This window comes from Ambystoma mexicanum, chromosome 2p (assembly GCF_040938575.1).
Source record: "Ambystoma mexicanum isolate Mex_15411 chromosome 2p, UKY_AmexF1_1, whole genome shotgun sequence".
Classification (NCBI taxonomy): Eukaryota; Metazoa; Chordata; class Amphibia; order Caudata; family Ambystomatidae; genus Ambystoma; species Ambystoma mexicanum.
The window spans coordinates 751,074,429-751,100,242 of NC_090923.1; the positions used below are offsets into that span (position 1 = coordinate 751,074,429).

Genomic DNA, 25,814 nt, shown 5'->3' on the forward strand with positions numbered 1-25,814 from the left:
GGTATTCAAACTGTGGGTCGCGACCCCCTAGGGGTCCGCGGGTGCATCCCAGGGGGGCCCTGAGAGCTCAGCATGAAAAAAGATTTTTTTTTTTTGTTTTTTGTTTTTTTTTAGATTGGAAGAAATGGGCGGGGGTGGCCCACATGGGCGGGCTGAAGCATGAAACTGTCTCAGGCAACAATGAAAAAGTGGCCCACAGTTGTAAATGGATATTCATTCCTTTAGTCACAGACTGGGCCTCATTACTACTATGGCGGACCAGTAACAACGGTGCTGGTAAGCTACCGGCACCGTTGCTACCGTTCCGCCATAGTAAGAGTTGTGCTCGTGGGTGCTTGACAGCCCCCGCCAGGTCTGACCTCAGCTCGTCAGATGCACCGGCACCGTTATTAACGGTGCCGGTGCATCCGAGCTCCCCCTTCCCATTTGAGCCATATGGGGCTCAAATGGGAATGGGGATCTACCGGCACCTTCGAAAGGGCAATTATCATGTCCGCCTAACTCGGCATGACCTAGTAATTGCCCATTCGCGGGTGCCAGACCCGGATGCAACTCCAGTGGCAGCCGTGCCGGTTTTACCGGCACAGCTACCGCCAGAGTAGTTATGAAGCCCACTGTTTCAATAGTACCCAAAGGGGTGCTTTGTGTTAAAATGTAAGTAAATTGTGATATATTCAGCAACAATGGTCAACATTACTAACTGCATAGTGGCCCCTCACCCATTATGGAGGAGCTAAGGAGCCAGCCCAGTGAAACAGTGAGCACTCCCTCAGCTGCTTTATCCAGCTAATGGAGTGCTCCTGGGCTGGCTGAACTGTCAAAGGGAAACACTGTTTCCCTTTGACAGTTCAGTTTAGTTCCCCAGCCGCACATGCTCACTGAGCCATGCAAGTGCTGGGGCGTTTTGCTTCGCCAGCATTGCATAGCTCATTGGAAATGCTGGCTGGGGCACTGCATGTCTGTATGTCCGAGGGGGAGCTCCTGCGCCTCCTCGCACATACGGACAGAGCAGCTGGAGCAGCACCCACACACAGGCCAATGCAGAAGGTACATTTATGTTCATTGTTTTTATTTAAACATGTGTATGGATGCGTTATGAGTGAGTGTATGGTGATGGATGCTCATGTGAATGATAGAGTGATTGCTGTATGAATGTGCAGCGCCTTGCATATACACATAATCATGTTCATTGTGTTAGGACCAGTGGGGCCCAGGGGACAGGGATGGTATCTTTTTACCGGACATCTATCATTCAAAACCCTCTGCCTTGTCCACAAGGCTTTCTGGGGCCTCGGTCCAAAATACCTTCAGCTATTCCTCCGCAAATACCTCCCCTCTCGAGCTCTTCACTCCTCTACCTCCAACTCCCTCAGGGTCAGTCGTTTATCAAAGAAACGAGCTGGGGGTAGATCTCCGTCTTCGGCTGGGGCCTCCCTCTGGAACAGCGCCCTGCCACTCTAAAACTTGAGGAGAACCATCTTTCTTCCTGCACTTATCAGACCTACCCTGTCTGCTGCCTTAAACGTAGCACTTGCAAATTGCTGGCTGCACTACCACTGTTTGTTGCCTTTATTATTTATTTATTGTTATTTATCTGTTTCTCCTCTGCTTCGCACTTTCCACTTCTCCCCCCTTCCATGCACTTTTCCCCTCACACTTGCGCGTTCTCAATGTCACTGGGCCTAGTAAGATCGCTGTTTTATTCTCCTCTGTTCCCCTCCCTTGCCTTGTCACGCTCTGAAACACTTGTGTACGAGCGCGATAGAAATAAAATATCAATGCCTGCCCCCTGGACTCCCAGCAACAATTGCAAACTGTTTGGCTATTTACCCATTTTTTGTTAAAAGTATGCTCTACAATGCAACATTTTAACCTATTATTTAAAAAAAAATTCACAGGGGGAAACCCCCCCGAACCTCCCCTTAATGCCCCTCCACTTAAAAAAGATTCACCAGCCGCCACTGGCCCTCAGACTGTGTTGGGAACGGGATGGGGGAACCGAGGGACTATGGTGGGAGCACAATGGGCGGGAACCATGGGATAGTGATGGGAGCAGAGTGGGGAGAGCCCTGGGTGTGTGATGGGGTGGGGAGAGACCAGCGACTGGGTAGGAGTGGGATGAGGGAGCCCAGCGACTTTGATGGGAGCAGGTGACGGCGCGCAATATATACTGTCCATTTGGCATTTCTGGGGGGTCCCGACCTGCCCAAATTTTGCTCAGGGGGGCCCTGGCCAAAAAAGTTTGAAGACCACTGCGCTAGGGGGACTCAGTTCATAAGGTACAAGAATGTGGTTTGCAGGAGCCAGAGAGTCTGGTGTCGCTGCAGGGACCACATAGAGAGAACCATTAACCGGAAAGACTCTTTGAACACAACAGACATGAATATGGAGTGTCACAAGAGAGTGTGGCCAGAGCTTTCTGTTGAGAGAAGGTGTCTGCCATTTTAGTTCTGGGGAACACCTTGTTCCTGTTTTCATCCCCCTACCTTTCCTGTTACAACACACTCTGGTTATGACCTCACACATACAGGAGATTGCTGATAGGCACCCTAGGATTGGTACATTAGGGTAGGTTTGGCCTAAACCACTCAATGTAGCCCACTTGGCTTTAAAAGAGGGCTGGAGCCCCTCTTTAAGCAGATCATCTGAAAACTTTGCAAGAAGTATCAGGAAGAACTCAACCTTGGACCCTGGATGAAGGTGCAGATTGCCTTACAGCTTCTGACAGTGAGGAAGGCCAAGATATCCAAAGAGAGAAGCAAGATCCCTCCCCTAAACATCTCCCAGAAAACAGAGTGAGATATAGAACTCAAAGGACCCTCCAACTGCCACAGAACCGTTACCCAGCCAGCACATAGCGTGTCCTGCTAGGCTATGCAGAAATCCTCCTGGCTAGGAAGTGCCAGAAGGTCTCTGAACCTACAACCAAGGACAAAGCAGCTGCCTGCAACACACTCCACAACTTTGGGTGGTCTGATTTAAACGATGACACAAGCCCATTGAAGAAGCTGGGAGTGCTTCAGCAATGTATTTTTGTATGAATGAACGGGACATGCTTGCGGCGTCCTGTTCATTCCTATAAAATGCTTACCTAAGATGGCTGCGTTGACCTGGAAGACAGGGCTCCTTGAGGTGCCCGCTTCCATTTCCTTGGTGGCTTGGGAGGGTGGAATGGTGGCGACGCTTGCACCACTGCTGAAAGAATAAGGTGAGTGGGATAGGAGGTCGGGAGGGAAGGGAACAGTGACTAGAGGGTAGAGGAGGGTGGGGGGCAGATGGCGAGGCAGTGGAGCAGCCATCAGGCTACTTGGAACGATGGATTAAACCTGCGATCCAAGCAACCTGATTGGCTGGCTACCCCGCCCTGATGCTAATATCTTTTCACAGAACATTTGGGAAGTCTCCTGCTTTCCACTTAGGGAAGTAAACCTTTTTATGAAAGAATAAATAGCACTAAGAATGTAAATTTTCTGAAAATACCTTGTCAGCCTATAGAAAATGATATGTATCTTTCTGTTTCCATGAAACCTTTCTATGCCTATCCCTGTTTTTTTAAATTCGTATCCAAGAAAAATTGGCTCAGTAGAGTTTAAAACGGGTGTCATATTTTAAGCACCCTTTTTTTGCATGGAGGGGACCACATGCAGACTCCTCAGTGCAATGTTGATTCCTTTTGGAAAAGGACGTTAAAGTAACAAGGAAGTTGGGGTGGAATCCGGTTTCCATGTTGCTTTACACCCATTTCCAAGAGGGAAATGCCTCACCCATGGACCAGCATGATGGGGGCATTTACATGGATTCCATAGGCATTCAGAGGTTCTGCGCCAGCAGATACTCCACATTTAACAGGTGGAGAGGATGGGGGTAGTGTGACCATAAACTTCAATCTGTGACCCCCACTTTGCCAAAATACATGAAATCGCCAGTGTTAAAGGTGGCGTTAACCACCTGTAAACCCTTTACGCATGGTCCTGACAGCTCCTTGACCGCACGGGAAAAATGAGGCCCAATGAGCCTTGATCCAGCACTTGGTTCGCCGGTGCGCTCAACTAACTGGTTTTAGTGTGCGCTCAACTAACTGGTTTTAGTGTGTTGTGGGGGTAATGCTCCGGATGGCGTCCTCTATAAGTAAGAATGTCTCTGTTCTATGTGAGCATTACCACAACCATGAACGATTCTCAATGGGTGCTTTACAGGAAATAGTTAAGGTCTGGATGCAAAAGTGAGTGCCCTCTCTGCTGAGTGCAATGAGCTGCACCAGCGTGGTGCTTCCTTCCAGGGATACAGAAATAGGCTGGCGGAAGCTGCTCTCGAAGTCCCCCTCGTGCCCGTGATTCCCCCGGCTTATCCCTAATCACAGTGTCACTTACTTTCTGGGACAGGTAAAATGCAGCGATCCCCAAGGGCCAGAAGCAGCAGAGCATAGAGAATACAGCCAATCCCAGGTAATCCTGAGGGATAATCATGGAAAAATTGCTCTCGCTGTCAGTGTCGCTCTCGCTCGATGAGTCATTCTGGAAAGCAGAAAAAAATGAAGACGCATAAGAGCATAAACTATAGCGTATCACACACATAGCTCTGAAAATATCATGCATTTACACTGAGCCAAAGGTTGCACATCCATGTCCTGTGGTCTCTGTTGAGGTGGGACACATTCAGGTTGTGTTAATCAACTTCTCTGCATGCTTTCAGTTTCAGCACATATGACGCGGGCTGAATAATATGTTTGAAAAACTAAACACTGGGTGTGTGTGCGAGGACTGTGCTAAAGTGTGCGTATGTCTGTGTACGTGCATGCATAGCTATGTGTATGTGTGTGTACGTTTGTGTGTGCTGGGGGAGACCTGGCATGTAAACCATGAAAATGTGTTTTACAATTGACACTGTGTGTAATGTATTGTGCACTGGTTGCATGACGCAGGGTTTGAAGACAAAGCTGACAAATATGGTGAGCCGGCCTCTTAATATATGTAAAGGTCAGTCCTTGTATATATTGTGCACTGGCTCCATGGAATCATGTTTTAAAGGCAGTGCTGGCATATACTTTGAACTGCACTATAACAACAATGTGTATACAAGGCAAACCGATCTGATTCACGAGTGTATCTCTCTAAACACTGCTGTCCCTCAATTGAATATTAAAACTTAACACAAATTTGATATTAAAGAAATACTTCCTGCTCAACTGCGTCAAATAGTTACTTCACTAAAATCTACCGCATGCCGAGTTAATCCCACCCCTACTTAGATTTTACAGGACTGCATTGATGCTGTTCTACCATCTATCTTAAATGTAATTAATGGCTCCCGTTCAACAGGCATCATTCCATCGGCCCTTGACACCCATGGATTTCACCTATATTAATAAATCAAACTCTGGACCCTGATTTTCCAGGTAATTACAGACCCATCACTACAGAAGAAAAGTAGGGACAATGCAGCTTCCAGACTTTGTTGAATCTCCTAATCTGTGAGTGGAGTATCAATTTAGCGTCAGACCTCTAAGGGGTACTGAGACAGCCATGTTAGATGCAAGAGAGGCCTCAAAGACTGGGTTCTGTGGCCATTGTGCCAAATTCAGCTTTGTTCTTTTTTGATTCCTTCTCTTCTGTCGCCCAAACGGGCAATTCCCGGTGGCTCGTCACTGTCCCCCTGTTGCTTAGTATCTATGCCAAGTGCTTTCAGGATCTGCTCTCTAATATGGATATTGCATGCTATGCTAATGACACCCAACTATTATTTAAACTCAGAGGTGTTTCCGAATGGCAATAATCTTTTTGTGGACAATATTCGTCAAATAAAAACCTGGATGCAGGAAAACTGTGTGCAGGGGATAGCAGTGTCCACAGTTTGGACACTGTATATTGATGCAGGAAAACTGGCTCAGTTTAAGCACCTTACAACCTGAGATTGCCATAGTATACCTTGGTAAGTCACCTCACACGTATTGGCTATCATTTTTACAATTGGACTCACATTCTTTACTATTTTACCTATGGCCAAAATGCTTTGGATCTATTTTGAGTGCAATCTTGATTTTTCTCTCCCCCTGAACTGTATCGTCAGTAATACCTCATGTCATCTTCGTCTTTTCCAACAAATATACCCTTACTTAAACATTGATCAGCTGCCAATGAAAGGAACCCATTTTCATGAGTGTACACTAGCTATCAATTTCTTGTGTTAGTTTTAGCAATTTTCAATCATGTGAAGGTTGTTTCTGATGTAATTAGGTTATATTGTAAATTCCATCATGATATGTAGGTCTGCTCTTTCAGCCTGTATCCTTTCTCTTATTTCGATGCATTATGATGACATTTGACTACATTTTCCCTGTTATACAGCCATTTTATTTGAATTTGTATTTATTTGAGAAACAGGGATGTCATTTCAAACAGAAACAGTGTATATATGTATAGCAGACTATGAAGCAGACCCAGAATATGGTGGTTTACATAGGTCTGGGAAGATGAACAATTGGTTAGGGATCCTCCGGTGTAGGGTCCAAGTAATTGAAACAAAGGCTAGAGACAACAAATAATATTAAGAGTAGTCAAGTAGTCTGGCATATATAAAATGTGAAAAGCATAGCAGGAACATATTTACTGCACAGGGGTGTCCTATGTCTGTGTCTGCATGCAACAGGAAGCAGCCCAAAACGAGCACACCCCCTTAGCAGGTTCGATTTTGCTGAAACAATTTTTTTCCTCACTACAAGCCGGCATGAAGCATTGAGGCCCAGAACACCGCCTCAGATCATCGCCTCGTGCATGTAGGAGAAGCGTGTCCAATTCTCCTGATGAGGTATGCCCAGATGGGCTTTATCATGCAAGTTGCACCTGAAATTGAATGCTGAGCGATGAGCGCTCTGCACACGCTTAATTTTGCTGGAAGATCTTTGAAGCCTTATGTTGCAGCTCTTTTTGTGATTTATTCATTGTGAACCTTGCTGAGCCCAGCTGGGCAGTGTGAATTTAATACATTGATTCACTTCACAGATGGCGGCTGCTTCCTCAAGTGGAGGAATGCTTTCACTGCCATCACAGCTGCACCTCTGATTGGCCAGCCTTACCCCCAAAGAGCCAATCCTAGGAGCCAGCAGGTGAAAGCTGCCACCTCGCCAAGGGCCTCACTAAGGCCCCTGTCTGGCCCTTTTTGGAGCTGGAGGGCGCAACTCTCCCTGCTACTAATCCTTGTCCCTTTGCCTCTTGGCAATGCTCCCAAAGGATTCACACTGATTTGGTCTACTGTGCGTTTGACCACGAACAAAATCATGACTTTACTATTGCTCTGATAAGCAACATGGTTCTCATTGTTCTGGTCTACACACCTCCCTTGAACTGCTCTGGATTTCCTGCTCCTTTTGCTACATGTCTAACTATAACCTCTAATCTCTTCCCCAATTGAAATGTTCAACGTGTTCTGCCTCCTACTGAATGCCCTCTACTACTTTCTTAATACCCTGCTTCGAGAAAAAGAAAAGCAAAAAGAAATATGTAAAATTAATTTTCTATTCCCAGGTGGGCTTCCAGCTGTGCATCAACCATTTTGTAATGTTTCTTATTGCTTACTGGCATAATTCGAATTTAGGTACGCTTCCAACTGTGAATCCACCATTTGTACTGCTTTTTAGTGCTTACTGGCATAATTCGAATTTAGGTGTGCTTCCAACTGCTCATCCACCTTTTTATAGTGCCTTTTAGTGCTTACTGGCCTAATTCGAATTTAGGTACGCTTCCAACTGTACATCCACCTTTTTCTACTGATTTTTAGTGCTTACTGCCATAATTCGAATTTAGGTACGCTTCCAACTGTACATCCCCCTTTTTCTACTGCTTTTTAGTGTTTACTGGCCTAATTCGAATTCAGGTGTGCTTCCATCTGTACATCCACTATTTTGTACTGCTGTTTAGGGAATCTGAAGAAAAAAAAGAGAAAAGAAATGAACGGGATATTTGTTCGAATTTTGGCTGAACGAAAATTTAGAACAGCCGAAAATGTTGAATAAATATCCTATTCAGTGCCATTATAGTGAACAAGGGGGGTCGGGGCTGCGGAGATTTCGCCCGCGTCCTTGTTCCTTGTTCACTAAAATCGCATCATGTCCCCCACTCTGTAAAAAATAAAGTACAAAAAAAGAAAGATAAAGGACCCTGCGGTACCAGTTCCCATGCACGGAAGTGAAGGGAAGTGCCGTTTCAGAGGGATGGGGGAGTCGGCGACACTCAGCGAAGTGCGCCGCAAAAAGGTAAGTAAGGTAATGGGGTGCTGGTTACCAGAAATTTCTGCAGGAGAAATAAACAAAATACATTTTCGTTCAAATGACATTTGTTTTTTTCTCCTTCTGACATTTCTGATTTGGTTAAATTATGGACAACCGCTGTCTAGTGCTTCTAGCAAAATTCGAATTCAGGTGTGCTTTCCAACTTGTTAATGATCTGTGAATCTGGGCATTTCCAGTGTGCTCATTGATAATTGTCTGCTTTGCCACCTGGTGAGATTCTATTGTTGCAAAGTGCTTCTAGTGCCCCCCACTCCCTTTTTCGTCTCTGCCTCTATGGTGATCTCTGTCTCCCCTATCCACTCTAATTGCTTATCCATCACCTATCCTCCCTCTCTCACGAAGTCTAAAAGGAAGAAACTTAAAAAGGAACTCCTGAGCTCCAACCTTGATCTGCCCATAACAGACACCCACATCAATGCTTCCTCCAGACAGACTATCACTGACATTCTCTTTTCTGTCCATTCTTCTGACTTATGGACTCCCCATATGGTTTCTGTCCTCTCCCCTTTCACCTCCTCTCCCATTGCCGGTGGAATTAGATGGGAAGTGCTCTTGGCTCACTTTGCATCTTCCAAATGCACAATTAATGGCACTATCATGGCCCAGGGCTCTCAGCCCAACCTTCTACTTGTTGACAGGTGTCTTCCATCTCTCTTCAACTCCCCCCTCTCCTACCACCCCTCCATCCCTCACCCCCCAGTGGTGGCACCCCATCCCTGTGCCCCCCTTCACAAATCTTTTAAAGGGGGCAACCAGCTATACTTAGTTACTATCGATTCCTGTTCTGGTATCAAACACTTCTCTCACATCTATCACCTCCTTGAAGACCTTGACCTTGATGTCCTTGCTTTCACTGAGACATGGTTGAAGACCAGCTCATCACTGCTTTTGACAGTCTTCTCCCTGAGGGCTACAAGATCCTATCCAATCCCAGGCCGTCCCAGCCTAGTAACTTAGTGGCTCTGATCTTCCCTGAGTGGATTCCAGCCTCCATCAACCCCACTCAAACCTACCCATCCTTTGAAAGCCATGTCTGTGGGCTATCTGTCTCGCCTACCTTCTCTTTTAATCTTGCTACCGTCTAAAGGCCCCCCGGACCAACCTCACTATGCCTTTCAGAATGGGAGGATCTGTCCTCCTCCCTTTTTGCCTCCTCCACCAAACTTTTTTTCCTTGGGGATTTTAACACCCATCTCGACTCTCCAGATGTGGCTACTGTTCTCTTTCACAACCTCTGCAACTCTCTTTCCCTCAATATCCTTCCCTCTGGCCCAACCCAGACTGACCGACACACATTTGAGGCTCTCATCTCAACAGACAGCCAACTCCCCAACCCTCTTATTATCCCTCTCTCCGGGTATGACCTCTCTCTCTTCTCTTCCCACCTTGACCTCCCCTGCCCCTTGATTATGCCACCAACCACACTACCAGTCTCCTTCTCCACCATTCGACCAATGAAGCGTGTGTCAGTCACTGCATTTGCCTCTTCCTTCATCTCTCCCACGCCCCCCTTCATTTAACTCTCCTTCTGACTCTGCTCTAGCTAACCTTCATCTCTCTATCTCTAACACCCTGGACATCCTTGCCGCCGCCTTGAGGATCCACATGAAGCCTGCCTCCAAATGTAACTCTTGGTGTGACTCTGACTTGACAGCTCTAAAATGCAAGTGCAAAGCTGCAGAGCGGAAGTGCCAGGCATCTGGTTCATCCTCTGACAAACTGGCCTGCCACATACTCCAAAGGCAATATCGTCTCACCATCTGCTCCAAGAAAAGGGCTCATGTCCAAGCCCACATCTACGGAGCCACCAATAACATGGCTGAACTTTTTAAAATCTGCAAGGAACTTGCCAATCCTTCTGCAGTCTCCTCCTCTCCTCCTCCCTCCCCGGCCCTCTGCATTGCACTGGCCGCCCACTTCTCAGCCCAAACTCTGGACATCCTATCCAGTCTGTCATCTGCTTCCCCTGAACCCCCTTCTCTTGCCTCCCTTGGGACCCCCCTATACTCTCCTCCTTTATTCCCATTGCACCAGATGAGATTTTGTCATGATTCCTGCCCCTCATGTCCCCAGCCCTCCAAGATGTCAGGCTGGAGCCAGGCCACAATCACCTACATTGCCCTCAAGGGTCTCTCCATCCCTCCAAAGACCCACTTGGAGTCAGACTTGGCGCTTGTGGCACCAGACTCACTCACTCCCATAGGATAACATTGGGGATTGGATTTGAAGTGCATTGATGGGGACACGATGGATGCCCCACATATTTCGGTTCCCAGAACTGCATGTGCGGTCTAGTCTTTTGGGTGTGGTTCCGCCCAGAGACACCTGGGATACCCAGAGACTATTTAAGCCACACACAGGCTGAGGAACATGCTTTGCGTTTTCTGCACCTGCAGCGTGACACTGACCGTGTTCGGATCGGTCTCCAGTAGGCCTGCATCTTTCTTCTGCGCTCAGCGCCTGCAAGAACAAGAACACAGTTAGGAACAGCCTTACCTTGCAGCGCTTCTGCCCATCATTCATCGCTTCTTCTGTTCTGCGGGCATCTTCGGCGGTGTCATTCCCATCCCGGCACGCCGCTTCCTAAGGAAAGGGAAAAGAACAGAACAAAGGCATTAGTAGGCATTCTGCAAATCTTTGCTTATTTTTAAATACTGTATGAGCTTCAAGCAATTACCTGAATCCCAGCAGCTCTGGGGGAACTCTGGGTCCGGAACTTCTCATTCATCTGGAAGAGGGAAAAGACACTGCAGGTTAGCGTGGAAACATCTAGAGGCGCCGCATACCGAGCTTAACCACCGCATTTGTTCTTAATAACCGGCATCCACGCTGAAAACGTTGCGGCACCTAAAAGACACAGAAAAAGAACTCAGTTCAATACAAATACGAAAGGGGTGCATCGCGCATCGCGCTCTCACTCACCTTCAGCGCTACTCATCTCAGCAGCACGCCGCCAGCCCCGGACGCGGCCATCATCTAAGGAAGGAAAGGAACGAAGTTAGAGTCTCATTATACTTACCTGTCGGACTCTTGCCAGTGAAGTAACTAGGCAGCAATGAGCCCGCATTAATCAACGCGCCCCTGCGCTGAAAGCAGGATGGAGAGCACACTATCCAAGAAAACAAGGTGAGCTGTGGATCAAAGGGAAGGGTTGGACCCCGGGGAAGAAGGAGTTCAAGCACACAGAGACCATAGGGAGTTAAACTCTACCAATCCTGTGTTTCAGGCCCAGTCTCCAGTCGAAAAGCCTCCAGGGAAGGGTTTGAGGTCGTAAGAGGTCAGAACAGGCAGAGTGACGTCCCAGTGGATACCAGGGGAGCGTTACAGAACGCAAAGCCTCACATCAAAATCCACCTGGGCATCATGGAAACGTCAGAAACCAACCAGTTAGCCCACATGTTGGGGCAGCTACGTTCTGAAGTACATGCAGCCAGACAGGAGACCAACACCCTGAGGAGAGAGCTGATAGTAGCCAAAGAACGCACTGATGATTTAAGCCAGCAACTTCTCCAGTCGCAAGCAGGGCATGCACCATTGCCGGGAAGCGTGCCCTCGATGCCAGCCCCATCAGCCAATCCTGTTCAGATAACCCTTCCTGGGGCAGTTCCCTTGGCCCCACCCAAACGATTTACGGGGCATCCTAAGAGATTTGCAACGTTCATGAGCCAGTGCCGCCTGTACTTCCTTTGTAGGCCAGGGGCCTTTCTGAATGACCAATCACGGGTCACTTTTGTGCTATCCTACCTGAGTGGTAGCGCCGCGGACTGGTCTGTACCCTTTGTGGCCCAAGATGATCCTTTGCTGCATGACTTCAGGGGCTTTCAGCAGGAGATGGAAAAGCTGTTCGCCCGTTGTACTCATGGGCAGGCATTAGACAACGAACTTCTGTCCCTACGCCAAGGGAATCAAGACCTATTAACAGACATAGCCACGTTCAATAGACACGTAGTTGAAGCAGAATGGCCATTGGAGAAGAGAACCACGTTATTTCATCGGGGGTTGTGGGGGTTGCTCAAGGATGTTCGCGCACAAGTAGTGAACCTCCCGAAAGACTGCTCAGAATTCATTAACCTTGTTGTTCAACTGGATCATAGGTTGCAGGACCAAAGAGCAGATCGAACCAGACCGGACCCTCGCCCTATGTATGTGCGTTCAAAGGACAATACTGCCCAAACAACGGAAGGTTCAGGAGAACCAATGCAAATCGGGGGGGTCAGATCCCCCTTGACTAAAGCGGAAAGGGATAAAAGGAGACAGCAGCAGTTATGTCTGTACTGTGGAAGGTCAGGTCATTTCCTTAAAGAGTGCCCTGTGAATCCACTGAGGAGGACGGTAGGGGCCACGGACAAGGAAGATACCATCAAGGAATCGGAAAACTCACCAGCCCGGCAAGTGTAGGGGTCCACTTGTCGAGCGAAGAAAGTGAACTACAGACCTCCCATTTTGCACTATCTGTGGTCTTGATCAATCACCAACAACCATCTCAGATGCACGCAGTAAGAGCGTACATAGACTGTGGAGCTGTTGGGAATTACATTGACCAGGATCTTGCGGCAAAGATGGGGCTTCCGTTACGCCCTAAATCAACCTCTGACACTGTTACCACAGTCGACGGCACGGAAATAGCTTCTGGTCCAATATCCCAATGCACTGCAGCTTTAACCCTTCTGTGCCAGGATGGACACCAAGAATCTATTGTTTTCGACCTCATTAAGGCACCAGAGTTCCCGTTGATTTTGGGAATGCTATGGTTGGTAGCTCACAATCCTCAAATCAATTGGCGAGCAAAAGAATTGGCCTTTCCCGAGACTTGCGCCCACACATGTTATCGCCAAGAGAAACAACCAATAGACACCAGAACCTCCACGCTTGCGTCTGTGGCAATCGGCACCCTACCAAGTGAATACCAAGACTTTCAAGATGTCTTTCAGAAAGAACAGGCTAATACCCTGCCACTGCATAGACCATACGATTGCCAAATCAACCTGATACCCGGTGCACAAATCCCTTTCACAGAACCAGAAAACCAGCACCTGAAGGCCTATCTTGAGCAATACCTGGCCAACGTGTTCATCCGTCCCTCGAAGTCTCCAGCAGCCAGTCCTCTATTCTTCATACTGAAAAAGGAGGGGCACTTGAGAACGTGCATCGACTGTCGCGCACTGAACCAGATTACCGTAAAAAATCGCTACCCCCTGCCACTGATCCCTGAATTGCTTGATCAAGTCAAAGATGCCCAAATCTACACAAAACTAGACCTGAGGGGGGCATATCACCTTGTTTGCATAAAACAGGGGGACGAATGGAAAACTGCTTTTCGCAGCAAATACTACTTGTACGATTATCAAGTAATGCCCTTTGGCCTTTGTAACGCGCCTGTTGCATTTCAATACTTCATGAACGATGTCCTACGGGAATTGATTGATGTCTGTGCTCTAGTGTACATCGACGATATCCTAGTATATTCTGCATCAAAGCAGGACCACGTTAAACACATCCGATCCGTATTGGAGAAACTCCGTCAACACCAGCTCTACGCCAAGCTTGAAAAGTGCTCATTCCACGTCTCCGAGGTGGAATTCCTGGGCTTTATTCTCAGCCCGAATGGAATCCGAATGGATGAACACAAGGTAGATACTATCCTGAACTGACCATCCCCAAATTCATTCAAGGGGGTTCAAAGTATGCTGGGTTTTGCAAACTTCTACCGCCGGTTCATCCCAGGATTTTAGCAAATCGTGCATCCCATCATGTCATTACTAAAGAAAAGCAACAAAAAGTTTGAGTGGACAACAGAAGCCGAGGAGACTTTCCAGGAACTCAAAGCAAGATTCACATCTGCCCCAATCTTACGCCAACCTCGCCCTGATCTCCCATACCTGGTGGAAACGGACACCTCAAGCATGGCTATGGGAGCCGTCCTCTCACAAAAGGACCCCGTAACAGGCCAGTTACACCCTGTTGCCTTCTGGTCGCATAAATTCACACCCCCTGAACTCAATTACGCTATCACAGACAAAGAACTCCTGGGCATTAAGTCAGCCTTTAAGGCATGGCGGCAATACCTCTTGGGCGCCAGACACACAGATAACTGACCACCGGAACCTCCAGTACCTAAAAACGGCAAAGGCCCAATCCTCACGACAACTATGTTGGGCTCTTTTTTTTGCTGAATATGACTACGTGATTACATTTCGACCAGGGGTGAAAAACGTGAAGGCCGATGCCCTTTCCCGTATGGGGGTGGAAGAGCAAGGGTATCAGACCCCTGACCCAATAGCAATCATCTCGAGTGACAAGCTCCTATGAATCACAGCAACCATAACTCAGAAAGGATTACATGAAGAAATCCAAAACCTGATGAGTCCGGAGCAATTACAAGCATGGAGTGCACAAGGAGAACATTAAATGATAAAAGATCAGTTGCCCTACTTCAGGAATCGTTTATTCTTACCAAACCAAGAACTAGGAGAACAAGTCATGTCCGGTTATCATGATTCCTTGATCGAGGGCCACCACGGAATCGCTAAAACCCTAGCCAAGGTAAAACAAAATTATTGGTGGCCCACGTGGTGTAAAGACATTATCCAATTCATCCTGTCTTGTGGAGTGTGTGCTCAAAACAAGTCATCCAAACAGAAACCGGCTGGGCTATTGCAACCATTGGAAATCCCACCAGCACCCTGGCACATGTTGTCCCTCGATTTTATTACTGACTTACCACCCAGTCAAGGGTTTAACACTATTCTTGTGGTCGTGGACCTATTTTCAAAAATGTCACATTTCATTCCCCTTAAGGGGCTCCCAAATGCTTCCACTCTGGCAAAGGTATTTCTTGAAGGCAACATACGGCTCCATGGGTTTCCTCCAGTTTTGGTCTCAGACCGAGGTACTCAATTCGTATCTAACTTCTGGAGAAAATGCTGCTCAATGGCCCAGATAGACATCCGGCTTTCCACCAGTCACCATCCCAAAACGGATGGTCAAACTGAGAGGACAAATCAGACGCTCGAGCAGTATCTGCATTGCATGTTATACCAAGCTGAAGGAAGCTGGTTCGACCTATTATGGATAGCTGAATATGCTTATAATAATTCCCTACACACCAGCACTGGGCAGACACCCTTTTATAACATGTATGGCAGGCACCCACGTACTTCTGAGTTGGACGTTCCTACAACCCTGGAAATGCCAGCAGTCAAAACCTTGCACATGACCATTTCTAAAAACTTTTAAAGGGCAGCTGAACACCTACTTCAAGCTAAGAATCGCCAAAAGAAGTTTGCTGATCAACACCGAGCAAAGGCCCCCAACTACCAAGTGGGAGACAAAGTCTGGCTGGCGTCTAAACACGTGTCCATTAAAGGAACCCAAACTTTCCGTCCAAGATACCTGGGTCCATTCACCCTCACCTCCGTGATAAATCCTGTGGGGGTCAGACTAGTTTTGCCGTCAAACATGCAGATTCATCCTGTGTTCCACGTGTCTCTCCTTAAACCTGTTCAACCTGGGACCCGGGAAGCAACGCCACCGAAGCCAGTATTAGTCGCCGGGGAGCCAGAATTCGAAGTCAAGGACATCCTAGATTCAAAGTACGTCAGATCCAAATTATACTACTTAGTAGACTGGAAGGGGTATGGTCCACAAGACAGGACTTGGGAGCCTTGTGAGTACATCCATGCACCTTGCTTGCTTAGACTATTTCATCAAAACCATCCAAACAAACCAGGACCAGACAGAAGAGCCACCTTGAGAGGGGCCTTGGGGGGTGTGCTGTCATGATTCCTGCCCCTCATGTTCCCAGCCCCCCAAGATGTCAGGCTGGAGCCAGGCCATGATCACCTACATGGCCCTCAAGGGCCTCTCCATTCCTCCAAAGACCCACTTGGAGTCAGACTTGGCGCTTGTGGCACCAGACTCACTCACTCCCATAGGATAACATTGGGGATTGGGCTTGTAGTGCATTGATGGGGACATGATGGATGCCCCCACATATTTCGGTTCCCAGAACTGCATGTGCGGTCTAGTCTTTTGGGTGTGATTCAGCCCAGAGACACCTGAGATACCCAGAGACTATTTAAGCCACACCCAGGCTGAGAAACATGCTTTGCGTTTTCTGCACCTGCAGCGTGACACTGACCGTGTTCGGATCGGTCTCCAGTAGGCCTGCATCTTTCTTCTGCGCTCAGCTCCTGCAAGAACAAGAACACTGTTAGGAACAGCCTTACCTTGCAGCACTTCTGCCCATCATTCATCGCTCCTTCTGTTCTGCGGGCATCTTCAGCGGTGTCATTCCCATCCCAGCACGCTGCTTCCTAAAGAAAAGGGAAAAGAACAGAACAAAGGCATTAGTAAGCATTCTGCAAATCTTCGCTTTTTTTTAAAATACTGTACGAGCTTCAAACGCTTACCTGAATCCCAGCCGCTCTGGGGGAACTCTGTCTCCGGAACATCTCATCCAAGGAAAAGACACTCCAGGTTAGCGTGGAAACATCTAGAGGCGCCGCATGCCACGCTTACCCACCGCATTTGTTCTTCATAACCGGCATCCATGCTAAAAACGTTGTGACACCTAAAAGACAAAGATAAAGAACTCAGTTCAATACAAATACGAAAGGGGTGCATCGCGCATCGCGCTCTCACCCACCTTCAGCGCTACTCATCTCATCAGCACGCCGCCATCCCCGGACACCGGCCATCATGTAAGGAAGGAAAGGAACAAAGTTAGAGAACTGTTCAAAAGACTCATTATACTTACCTGTCAGACTCTTGCCAATGAAGTAACTAGGCAGCAACAAGCCCGCATCAATCAACGCACCCCTGCGCTGAAAGCAGGACAGAGAGCACACTATCCAAGAAAACAAGGTGACCTGTGGATCAAAGGGAAGGGTTGGACCCCGGGGAAGAAGGGGTTCAAGCACACAAAATGGGGAGTTAAACTCTACCAATCCTGTGTTTCAGGCCCAGTCTCCAGTCGAATAGCCTCCAGGGAAGGGTTCGAGGTCGTGAGAGGTCAGAACAGGCTGAGTAACGTCCCCGTGGATACCAGTTGAGCGTTACAGATTTCTATAGTTGTCCGCTCTATGAAAGTCTCCTCTAAACAGGTGCCCCCTGCTCCTCCAGAACCATCAAGGACAACATCACCTCTCTCGTTCCAGTCTTGGATGACCTCTGTAACCATCCCTTTGCCACTGGCTCCTTCCCACAACCCCTTAAGCACCCTAAAAAGGCTTTCTGCTAACCCTTTTTGCCCAGCTAACTATCACACTATCCCTATCAGCCCTTTTTGGGCAAACTCATGGAGAAGCTGGTCATCCCCCAACTGACCCTCCACACCAGAATGGCTGGCTGCCTCCATAACCACCAGCCTGGTTTCAGGGCATCCAGAGCATGGAAACTACTCTCTAATCTGGAATCAAACACTCCCTCTTTTCTGATCATCCTCAATCTTTCTTCTATGCATCACAAACAGGACACTGCTGTGGCTGACCTCCTTCTTTTCAATCAGACATCCCAAGTTCAAAAGGGTCCTTTTCTCTCCTCTGCCTCATTCTCTACCTGTGGTGTCCCTCAGGGTTCTATCCTATCGGCATGGCTCTTCAACTTCTAGCTGGCTCCTCTGGCCCACATGCTCTCTTTCAATCTGCCATCCTCTACCTCCTCCCTCATACCTGACTGCCTGACTGCCATTCATGCATGGTGTTCTGCTAATGATCACTGCCTTAATGCCAGTGAGACGGAGATCCTTCGCATTGCGACCCGCCTGCTCCTTGTTTTCTCCCCCACTCTCTGGGCAGCTTCTTCGGGTCCCCTCCCCTCACCCACTTGCGGGGCAAAAAACCTTGGGATCACATTTGACTCCTCCCTCTCTTCCTCTCCTCACATTACGTACCTTGCCAAGAAGTCCAACTTTCAGTTTCACCTCCTCAGAGGCATTCTACCTTTCCTCACCATCCCCCAGAAGCTCAACATCTCCAGAGCCCTGGTTCTCTTTAGGCTGCATCACTGCAACAGCCTCTTCTTCAATCTGCTTCTTTCCTCCCTTCACCCCCTTCAACTGCTCCAGAATAGGACTGCAGGACTTATCCTCGGTCTGAAGCTCAGGGGCCGCATCTCTCCAACCCTAAAATCTCTCCACTGGCTCCAGGTGACCGCAAAGATCAAATTCAAGAACCTTTGCATCACCCACAAGGCTGTCTGGCCCTGTGACTTCTCTACATCCAGCTTTCCCTCCCTACATACCTCCCAGCAAGAGTCCTTCGATCCCCTGGGTTCAAATCTCTGCAGGTCAAACGTTTCTCTAAGCAGAGAGTGTGGGGTAGATCCCTTTCCTCAGCTGATTCCTTTCTCTGGAACGGCCTCCCTGCCCCCCTCAGACTTGAGCCAGATATTCTTAAGTTTCTGGAAACTTGTCAAGATTTTTCTTTTCTCCTCTTCCTTCCCTCTCCCTCTCCCGTGCTAACCTTCCCTCTGCCTCTGTGACTAGGGCCTGGTCCCTTCAAAGTCATACAGGGGTCAAACCACCCTATCAGGCCCACCAGTCCCACCAGCATCCCTAGCCAGCACTAGCCCTCGGGCTTCCTTTCCCAGACTTGCCCAACCTGGACCTCCTGGTCCAACGCACTTATTTCTCCTCCCCCATCCATTTCCCCTGGCACTTTCCACCTTACCCCTCTCCCCCTCCCAACACTTTCCAATCCCTCCCTTTGGGCACCCCACTCCTGCACTTCTTCCTCCACCCTCTCCCCCGCTGCACTTACCACCTTGCCTTGCACTTGCAAGGTAGGATTGTCACAAGGCCAATATAACCGTTTTTGTTTTTCGGCTTATGTTGTTCCCATGTTCCCCATCCCCTGCAACTTGTCTTGTGGCATCTGGAATCACTTGTGTATAAGCACCATACAAATGTCCAATACAATAAATACAAATGAAAAATGCACTCAGAAATAAAGGAAACACTTTATACTTTGCATTTTTTTATCACTAAGTAGATAACATGGCAGCTAATTACTACGAACGGCACAGGACTTTGTGTTAACCAATGGGAAAAATGCAAGTTGCAAAAGAGCACGTTCCCTGGTATTTGTAACCATGCCAGGGATCCACTGGGCTCCACTGGGCACCAGCCCGAACACGACTGGACACTCTGAAACCCCTCCTCTTAGGATGCAGGATGGAAACAGTGACTAGTGAAAAGCACTTCATTCCTTGACCTATCTCCATCCCTTTCTACATACTGGGCCTGATCACGACTTTGGCGGTAACGCCGGCGGTATTACCGACGGTGCTATTAGGCCTACCGCCGAACTCCCCGGCGCTAATAGCGCCGGATCACGAGTTCGGCGGTAATGTAATTCCCCATTCCCCATTGAGCCCATTCGGGAATGCCCCATTCCCCATTGGGCTCAATGGGGAAAATTCACGCTCTTACCGACGGCGGATTACCCTCCGGCGATAATAGCGCACATTTTCGGCGGATTTCCCCCCAGCCAAGAGCTGGGGCAAATTCCGCCGAAGTCCTGATTTGGCGGACCCTTAAATCCGGCGGTAATAGCGCAACCGCCGGATTTAAGGGTTACCGCCAAAGTCGTGATGAGGTCTTTTGAATGTACAAAGGTACATATGGGAAAGTGCTTTGCACAGTTTACAATGAAGTGTCACACAGAAGTCAAAACAACACACTTAAGCAAACTGTAAACAGAAAGATGTCTTACACAAACACACACACACACACACGCGCACGTAGCAGAATGCTTCAGTTTCATTATGCCAATGAAGAAAGCGTGCTCTCCGTCATGGTTGCAGTGCTGGCTCCCTTTATACAAGCAATTATAATTTTACACTTGTGATTGGGGTCAAACATGTTTAAAGTGCCAATCCAATGAGATTTTTACCAGGTCAACAGTGGTTTTTCACTGAGCATTACATTACTATTTGACATTTAAGTGTGAGGGCATATAAGCCAGAAGTCACAGAGGCAGTGGCAGGGGTACCAAGAAGATTGCCAGAGATAGCAGGGGTAGACGCCGGTATGGCTAGTTACTCTTAAAAGATGCTCATGCTCAAGGAAAACCATGGAAAAGATGGAAGAGTTTTTGGTTTATGTAAGATCGTGTAATTCCTTGAAGCACTTTAATGTTATTGGCTGCAGGATGGGGACCTTCCACTCACCCGTAAAACAGAAGAGGAAAGTACAGAAGATTCAGGAGCCATCTACGGCTGGCAAATATTTTATTCGAGTAGTAAATCTTTAAAGAAATCAATCCAGAGTTTTGACATTGAACAAAATGTGATGGTTTATTTTCCAATTTCAATTTTGTTAACGACATGTGTTTCATGCCATTCTGGTGCCGTCTTCAGGCAACTGTAACAATGTTCTCTGTGTATCATTAATCCAACCTGATAACTGTGATGAATCAACTTCCATGGCACCAGTGGTCCAGGGATGAATATCCGTTTCTAAATCATCAATCAGCCCCACACCTATAATACATCTGAAGGGATACAAACATTGGAAACACAAGTAAATTGTAAACATCCTTGTCCAATTTTGGTAACATGGTCGGAACGGCAGGTTTATTTCCGAAAGGTTGTGGATTGTTGGTTAGTTACCCAATAATAAAAGGGACTCTCCAGTCAAGGTTGTATACAAATATCTACTTTATTATTATCACAACAGACATTTCTAGCAACACAACGAAATACAACCCACTCTGTTAAGGAATGCAAAGGACAGAGAGTTTCAAAGAACGAAAAAGGATGCAGTCTGGATACTGACAGGAGGGTATAATTGCTAATAATCGCAACAGTTCAAGGATACTTGGTTTCAGCACAAAGGGAGCAATGGGTCGTAAAATGTCTCTACAGGCCGTCGGAGAAGGACCAGGGGACAGAACCACAATGTACCTTGTGTTTGAATTCAACTCTTATTAGTATGCAAATGATGCCACCAGCTACATGGCTCAACAAAAGGACAAGGCAAATCCATGGAGCCTTTGTTAGTTAATTAGGCTGGCCATGGCAGGGGGAAAGTTTGGCCCTCCCTCTTCTGAGATGACATGGTGTACTCCTGGCTGACATATCCCAACCTAATATAACAGGGGGTACTGTGCCTGTAGGCTGTGTACACCCAGGATACACGGGTCTATGCATGTGCACAAATCTCCGCTCCGATCTCATCTTAAAGATACCCCATTGTCCATTGGATGTCCCTATGCCCACTCTTCCCCATCAGTCCTCTGTACACCATAAAATGTTTTAAGTCTTATTTTATAACTGTTTGATCTCACTTGCAGGGAAAAGCTCTAGAAGTTGGTTGAGATTAAATAAATGTTATACAACTACGTGGTCAGTTATTGGGCCTTTAATTCTTGGATCCTTGTGACATCCTAGTCAGCACCCTTTCAAACTGGGCTGTGTCCCCCTTACTACAGAATCACATGTGTATTTCCTGGAAGGCTGGTTGCTAGTTCTGCTTGTATTTATTGGGGTCGGTCCTAATGTTATGGGTTTTGAGCAGTGTAAGGCTGCTGGATGATGCTACTTGATTGGAGATGCAATACCCCAGTCCGGGTCTTCCCTTTTACCAGCTGTTTTGGCTTTTTTCCAGACTGGGAAGATAGCCTAGGGGCAATGTGTTTGTCTTGCAACCAAAACAAAGCAGAGCATGGCAGGTTCGAATCTTGGTCCCTCGCTTAAGAGGCTGGTCTCTGGAAGGCTCAATTAATTGCAATTGGTTTCATTGAAAAGAACCAAGACAAAAATCCACAATGCGCTAAGTTGCTAAATGAAACTCCAGGACTGGATCAGATCAATGTGCCCCCCCCAGTTACATGGAGTCAGCTGGTAACTATACTGCATGGGTTTAAGTTGCTCCAGAGGAATCCTGCTCAGCCGATGTGTCCAGCTGTTTCTCCACACTAGACCGGATGAGATGGGGGTTGTCTCTGCACCAGCTCCCTTTGATGCTTCTCCCCTGAAAGCGTTTAGCGGGCTTTCCACGCTGGGCTCGTTTTCAGATGCAGAGCAGTTTGGGAGCTTGATGTTCAGGGGGAGGTTGGAGATGCTGGAGAAGGCATTGATAGAAGGCACGCACGCCCTTCAGATGTTAGAGACAATAATAGCAGGGATTGTGATCCACCTATTTTTTCAAACTGGTTCTGCCCAGGAATAATAGCACCTAATCAGGGCTGGAGCTTCAATAAGGCATTCTGAAGCGACTGCTGCACTAAGGCTTCTCAGGCGCCATTTTGACCCCAAACAACAATCTTGAATCTAGGATGATAGGGTGCAAAACAGGTGCTTGTCTGGTGCAGCATCAATTCGTGCACTGAGCATGGAGTTCATGTACACGTGCCACAGTCCTTAGTGGCCCTCATGAACACTGCTGCTGGGAAATTTTGAATGGAGGAGGAATGGAAACCATCGGGTTGGTAATGGTGCATTGGTACAGGGCAGGTAGGAGGTGCACGGAGGCTGGTGTCTGCGCGGTGAGTATGCATCAAGTTGGGAACTGATAGTGGGAGCTGATATGGGAGATGTTTGGAAGCTGGCAATGAGGGAAAGATGGATGTGACAAGAGACATGTAATCGAGAATTGCCCTGGAGCAAAGTTGGAAATGGATTGAGGTGTGTATGGTAGGGTAATGATATGGAGAGAATGGAGGCTAGTAGTTTGGAGTATGTGCTTTGGGGTAGGTGATGCAAGGGATCTGGTATAGGGGACTAATACTTGTTCGAGGACAGGGTTGCATGGAGCCTGTTTATAGGGACATAGCACAATTTTACTCAGGTCAGAAATGGAAATCTCATCCAGTCCTGTTTTTTTTCCAGCCTGGAACTTGTAGTCTCCCACTTTAATAATGGGGAAAACAAGTAATAGCATACAAAGAGCAAAACCAGATCTGGATGATTCAGCGAACCTGGGACTATTTCAGAGCTCCTACCGACTGCTACTGGGTTTGTGGGGAAGAATGATTCTGAAAACGGAGAGGCGGCGATGCAAAAGGAACAGTAGTGGACGGGTGGGTGGGGTTTACGATTGGGGGTTATCACATGGAGATGTGAGTGAACGGACGGTGGAAATAGGCTGGCAGTCGCCAGTCTCCTTTAAGTCAACAGATGCTTCCTGGTTAGCTTCAATTGTGGCTTCGACCTCCCAGGGTGAGCAGACATGTACGAAATAATTATTAAAATTGTAGGTTGTGTGCTATGTGTCGACATATATAAAGCACAATACATTCCATACATGCAAACGTGCATTTGGGAAATGCTCATACAGTCCTGTTTTTTTCTTTGAATTCTGGATCTTGTAATTTTGTTGTTCCCATAAAACAAATTCCAGAATGATAAGAAAAATGCAGGACTAAACAAGTATGTCCTGGATGAAATTGAGTGTAGTGGTATAGCCAGTTAGGCTAAAATCTTATATTTTATATTGGCAACAACAAAGAATAAGAGAAATCCAAGATTCCAAGTTTGTTAGGAAGGCTGTTTTATTGGATGATATTGGGTTCCTGCCTCCTGGGTGTGAGTGCTAGTGTATGTTCATGCGGCTGTTACTCCTTTGTTTTGGACCAGGCACATATTCAGGTCTTTCAGATTGTATTGATGATGTGCGTTTATGAATTATCAGGTTTCACCAACAATAACAACACATATTATTGGTCATTTGTATGATGCATCCCAAAAATGAAACCGTCTTTTAGTGCTTTAATGCAATGCCTTAATACTAACCTTCTCATTGGTACTCATGTTATTGACTTGTAAGGAAAAAAGGCTGAGTCACCCTTGCTCCCACTCAAACCCGATAGTGACCTGCAAGAAGCTAAACAATTTGAATAGCAAGCACAACACAACACAAGTCTGCCGTACAGCAATGTATGCTTTTGAGATGGAATACTGTATGCTCCCCTTGCCCCGGTCTGTAGCCAAGATAGACAGAATAACACTCTGCATATTGATCGTAGAGGGCACAGGACTGAAGCTGACAGAGCCCCTACACGTCATGCTCCTTTCACTCTACACATCTGGGTGCCACATGCTTCTGGCCCACTAGACGGCCACCTACTTGGCCCATGTCAAACTCTTCTATATTCTTGGACTCATTCCACAGCAAATGCTACAGTGATCCCCCAGTGCTGTGGCTGAGACTATAAAGTCTCACCAAATAATGAACAAGGGAAATCATTTGGCTTTGCAGGCCTCCTACCAGATCCCGGAAAAGGACACTGCACAGGAGATCTGCTTGGCTGATGGAGCCTCACTGCAGGAGAGGAGTGCAGCTCCCCTCTGCTCCTTCGGCCCCTCTTGACTCCCGGTTCTGCCCTCTGCTTTAGTGCTTTTAAGTGTGCACTGTCTGTTGCATGCCACATCACATTCATTGAAAACACCTACTTGGCTTCCTTTGTTTTGTGGCAAAGTGCCACCCAGGAGTCAACGCTAATAATGAGGATCGCGGGGGAGGGCTTAAAGCCTCAACTTTAAGCCACAACCATATAGGGGCTGAGAGGATAGCTCGGGATAGCTCAGGGGCAATATCTTTGTCTTGGAAGCAAGACAACGCAGATCCACATTATAACAGGTTAATTAATTTACCTCACTAGTACGGCCTATGAGCCCGTTCTAAGTACGGTTCTAAAGCATCACAGAGGAGCTAAAACAATGCAGTCCAAGCACACTTCCTCTGCAATGACATCCTTCTCGCTGCACACTCTATCACAAGTTTTCTCTCACGAGAGGACGCTGCATGGGCCACCTATAAACCCAAGCTAAAACGGACCTTGGCAAAAGGCAAGTGGCCGCCACATTTAACTGGTTAACCAATCGCTGTGTTCTGCACTCTGTCTGGCCAAGTCAAACTCCCAATGTCATACTTTTGACCTACAATGAGGACTTAGGCCTGTACATTTTGCTCAACCCTCACGTACTTTTCATTGCAATCAAAAGCACATTTTCTCTTCAGTTACGCCTCACGCTGGTAAACTCAAGTGATGCAATTTGTTAGCAAGGCCTGGTCAAATTGTAGACGGAAGAACAATCCGCCGGCACCACACAGAGAACCTGCTCCGTCCCCTTTGCCCAGCCTGATGCAGCGTTTTAAGACATCGGTCTGCCTGACAACAGGCGAACATTGTGAACACTAGAAAATGCAGTTAAAAGCATGTCTGTACCTGTAGCTAAACTCCTATTGAACATACATATTTCCATGCATCTTCATTACATTGTATTCGAGATCCCCCAACTTCCGGAATCACTTCAAAGCAGTGGACCCTTAAAGCCATATGCACATGCCTTGACAAAGACAATTTTGGTCGAAACACATGTTGGCTCTTCTGTCCTCTAAACATTGCTTGTTCTTATTTTGAACATTGTTAATACAACTTGTCACAAGTACAGGCCTGACCTGCCTCAGGCACTACAAGATTGTAAAATATTAAATGTGCCATCTCAATATTTATGAATAAAGCACTTGAGATAACTCTTTGACAAACACTGCATGCGCAAATCTGCCACTGGCCATTCTATTTCC

General features: G+C 47.3%; 1 protein-coding gene across 3 annotated transcripts in view; it reads right to left on the reverse strand.

The window, feature by feature from the left end:
- The window catches only part of TMEM91 (transmembrane protein 91), a 375,921-nt gene that overhangs the window by 23,738 nt on the left and 326,369 nt on the right, over positions 1–25,814 (reverse strand). For all 3 annotated transcript variants that reach the window (XM_069644396.1, XM_069644394.1, XM_069644395.1), the window contains one exon: positions 4,371–4,514. In XM_069644396.1, the coding sequence (XP_069500497.1) occupies positions 4,371–4,514 (144 nt within the window). The remainder of the gene's footprint in view (positions 1–4,370; positions 4,515–25,814) is intronic.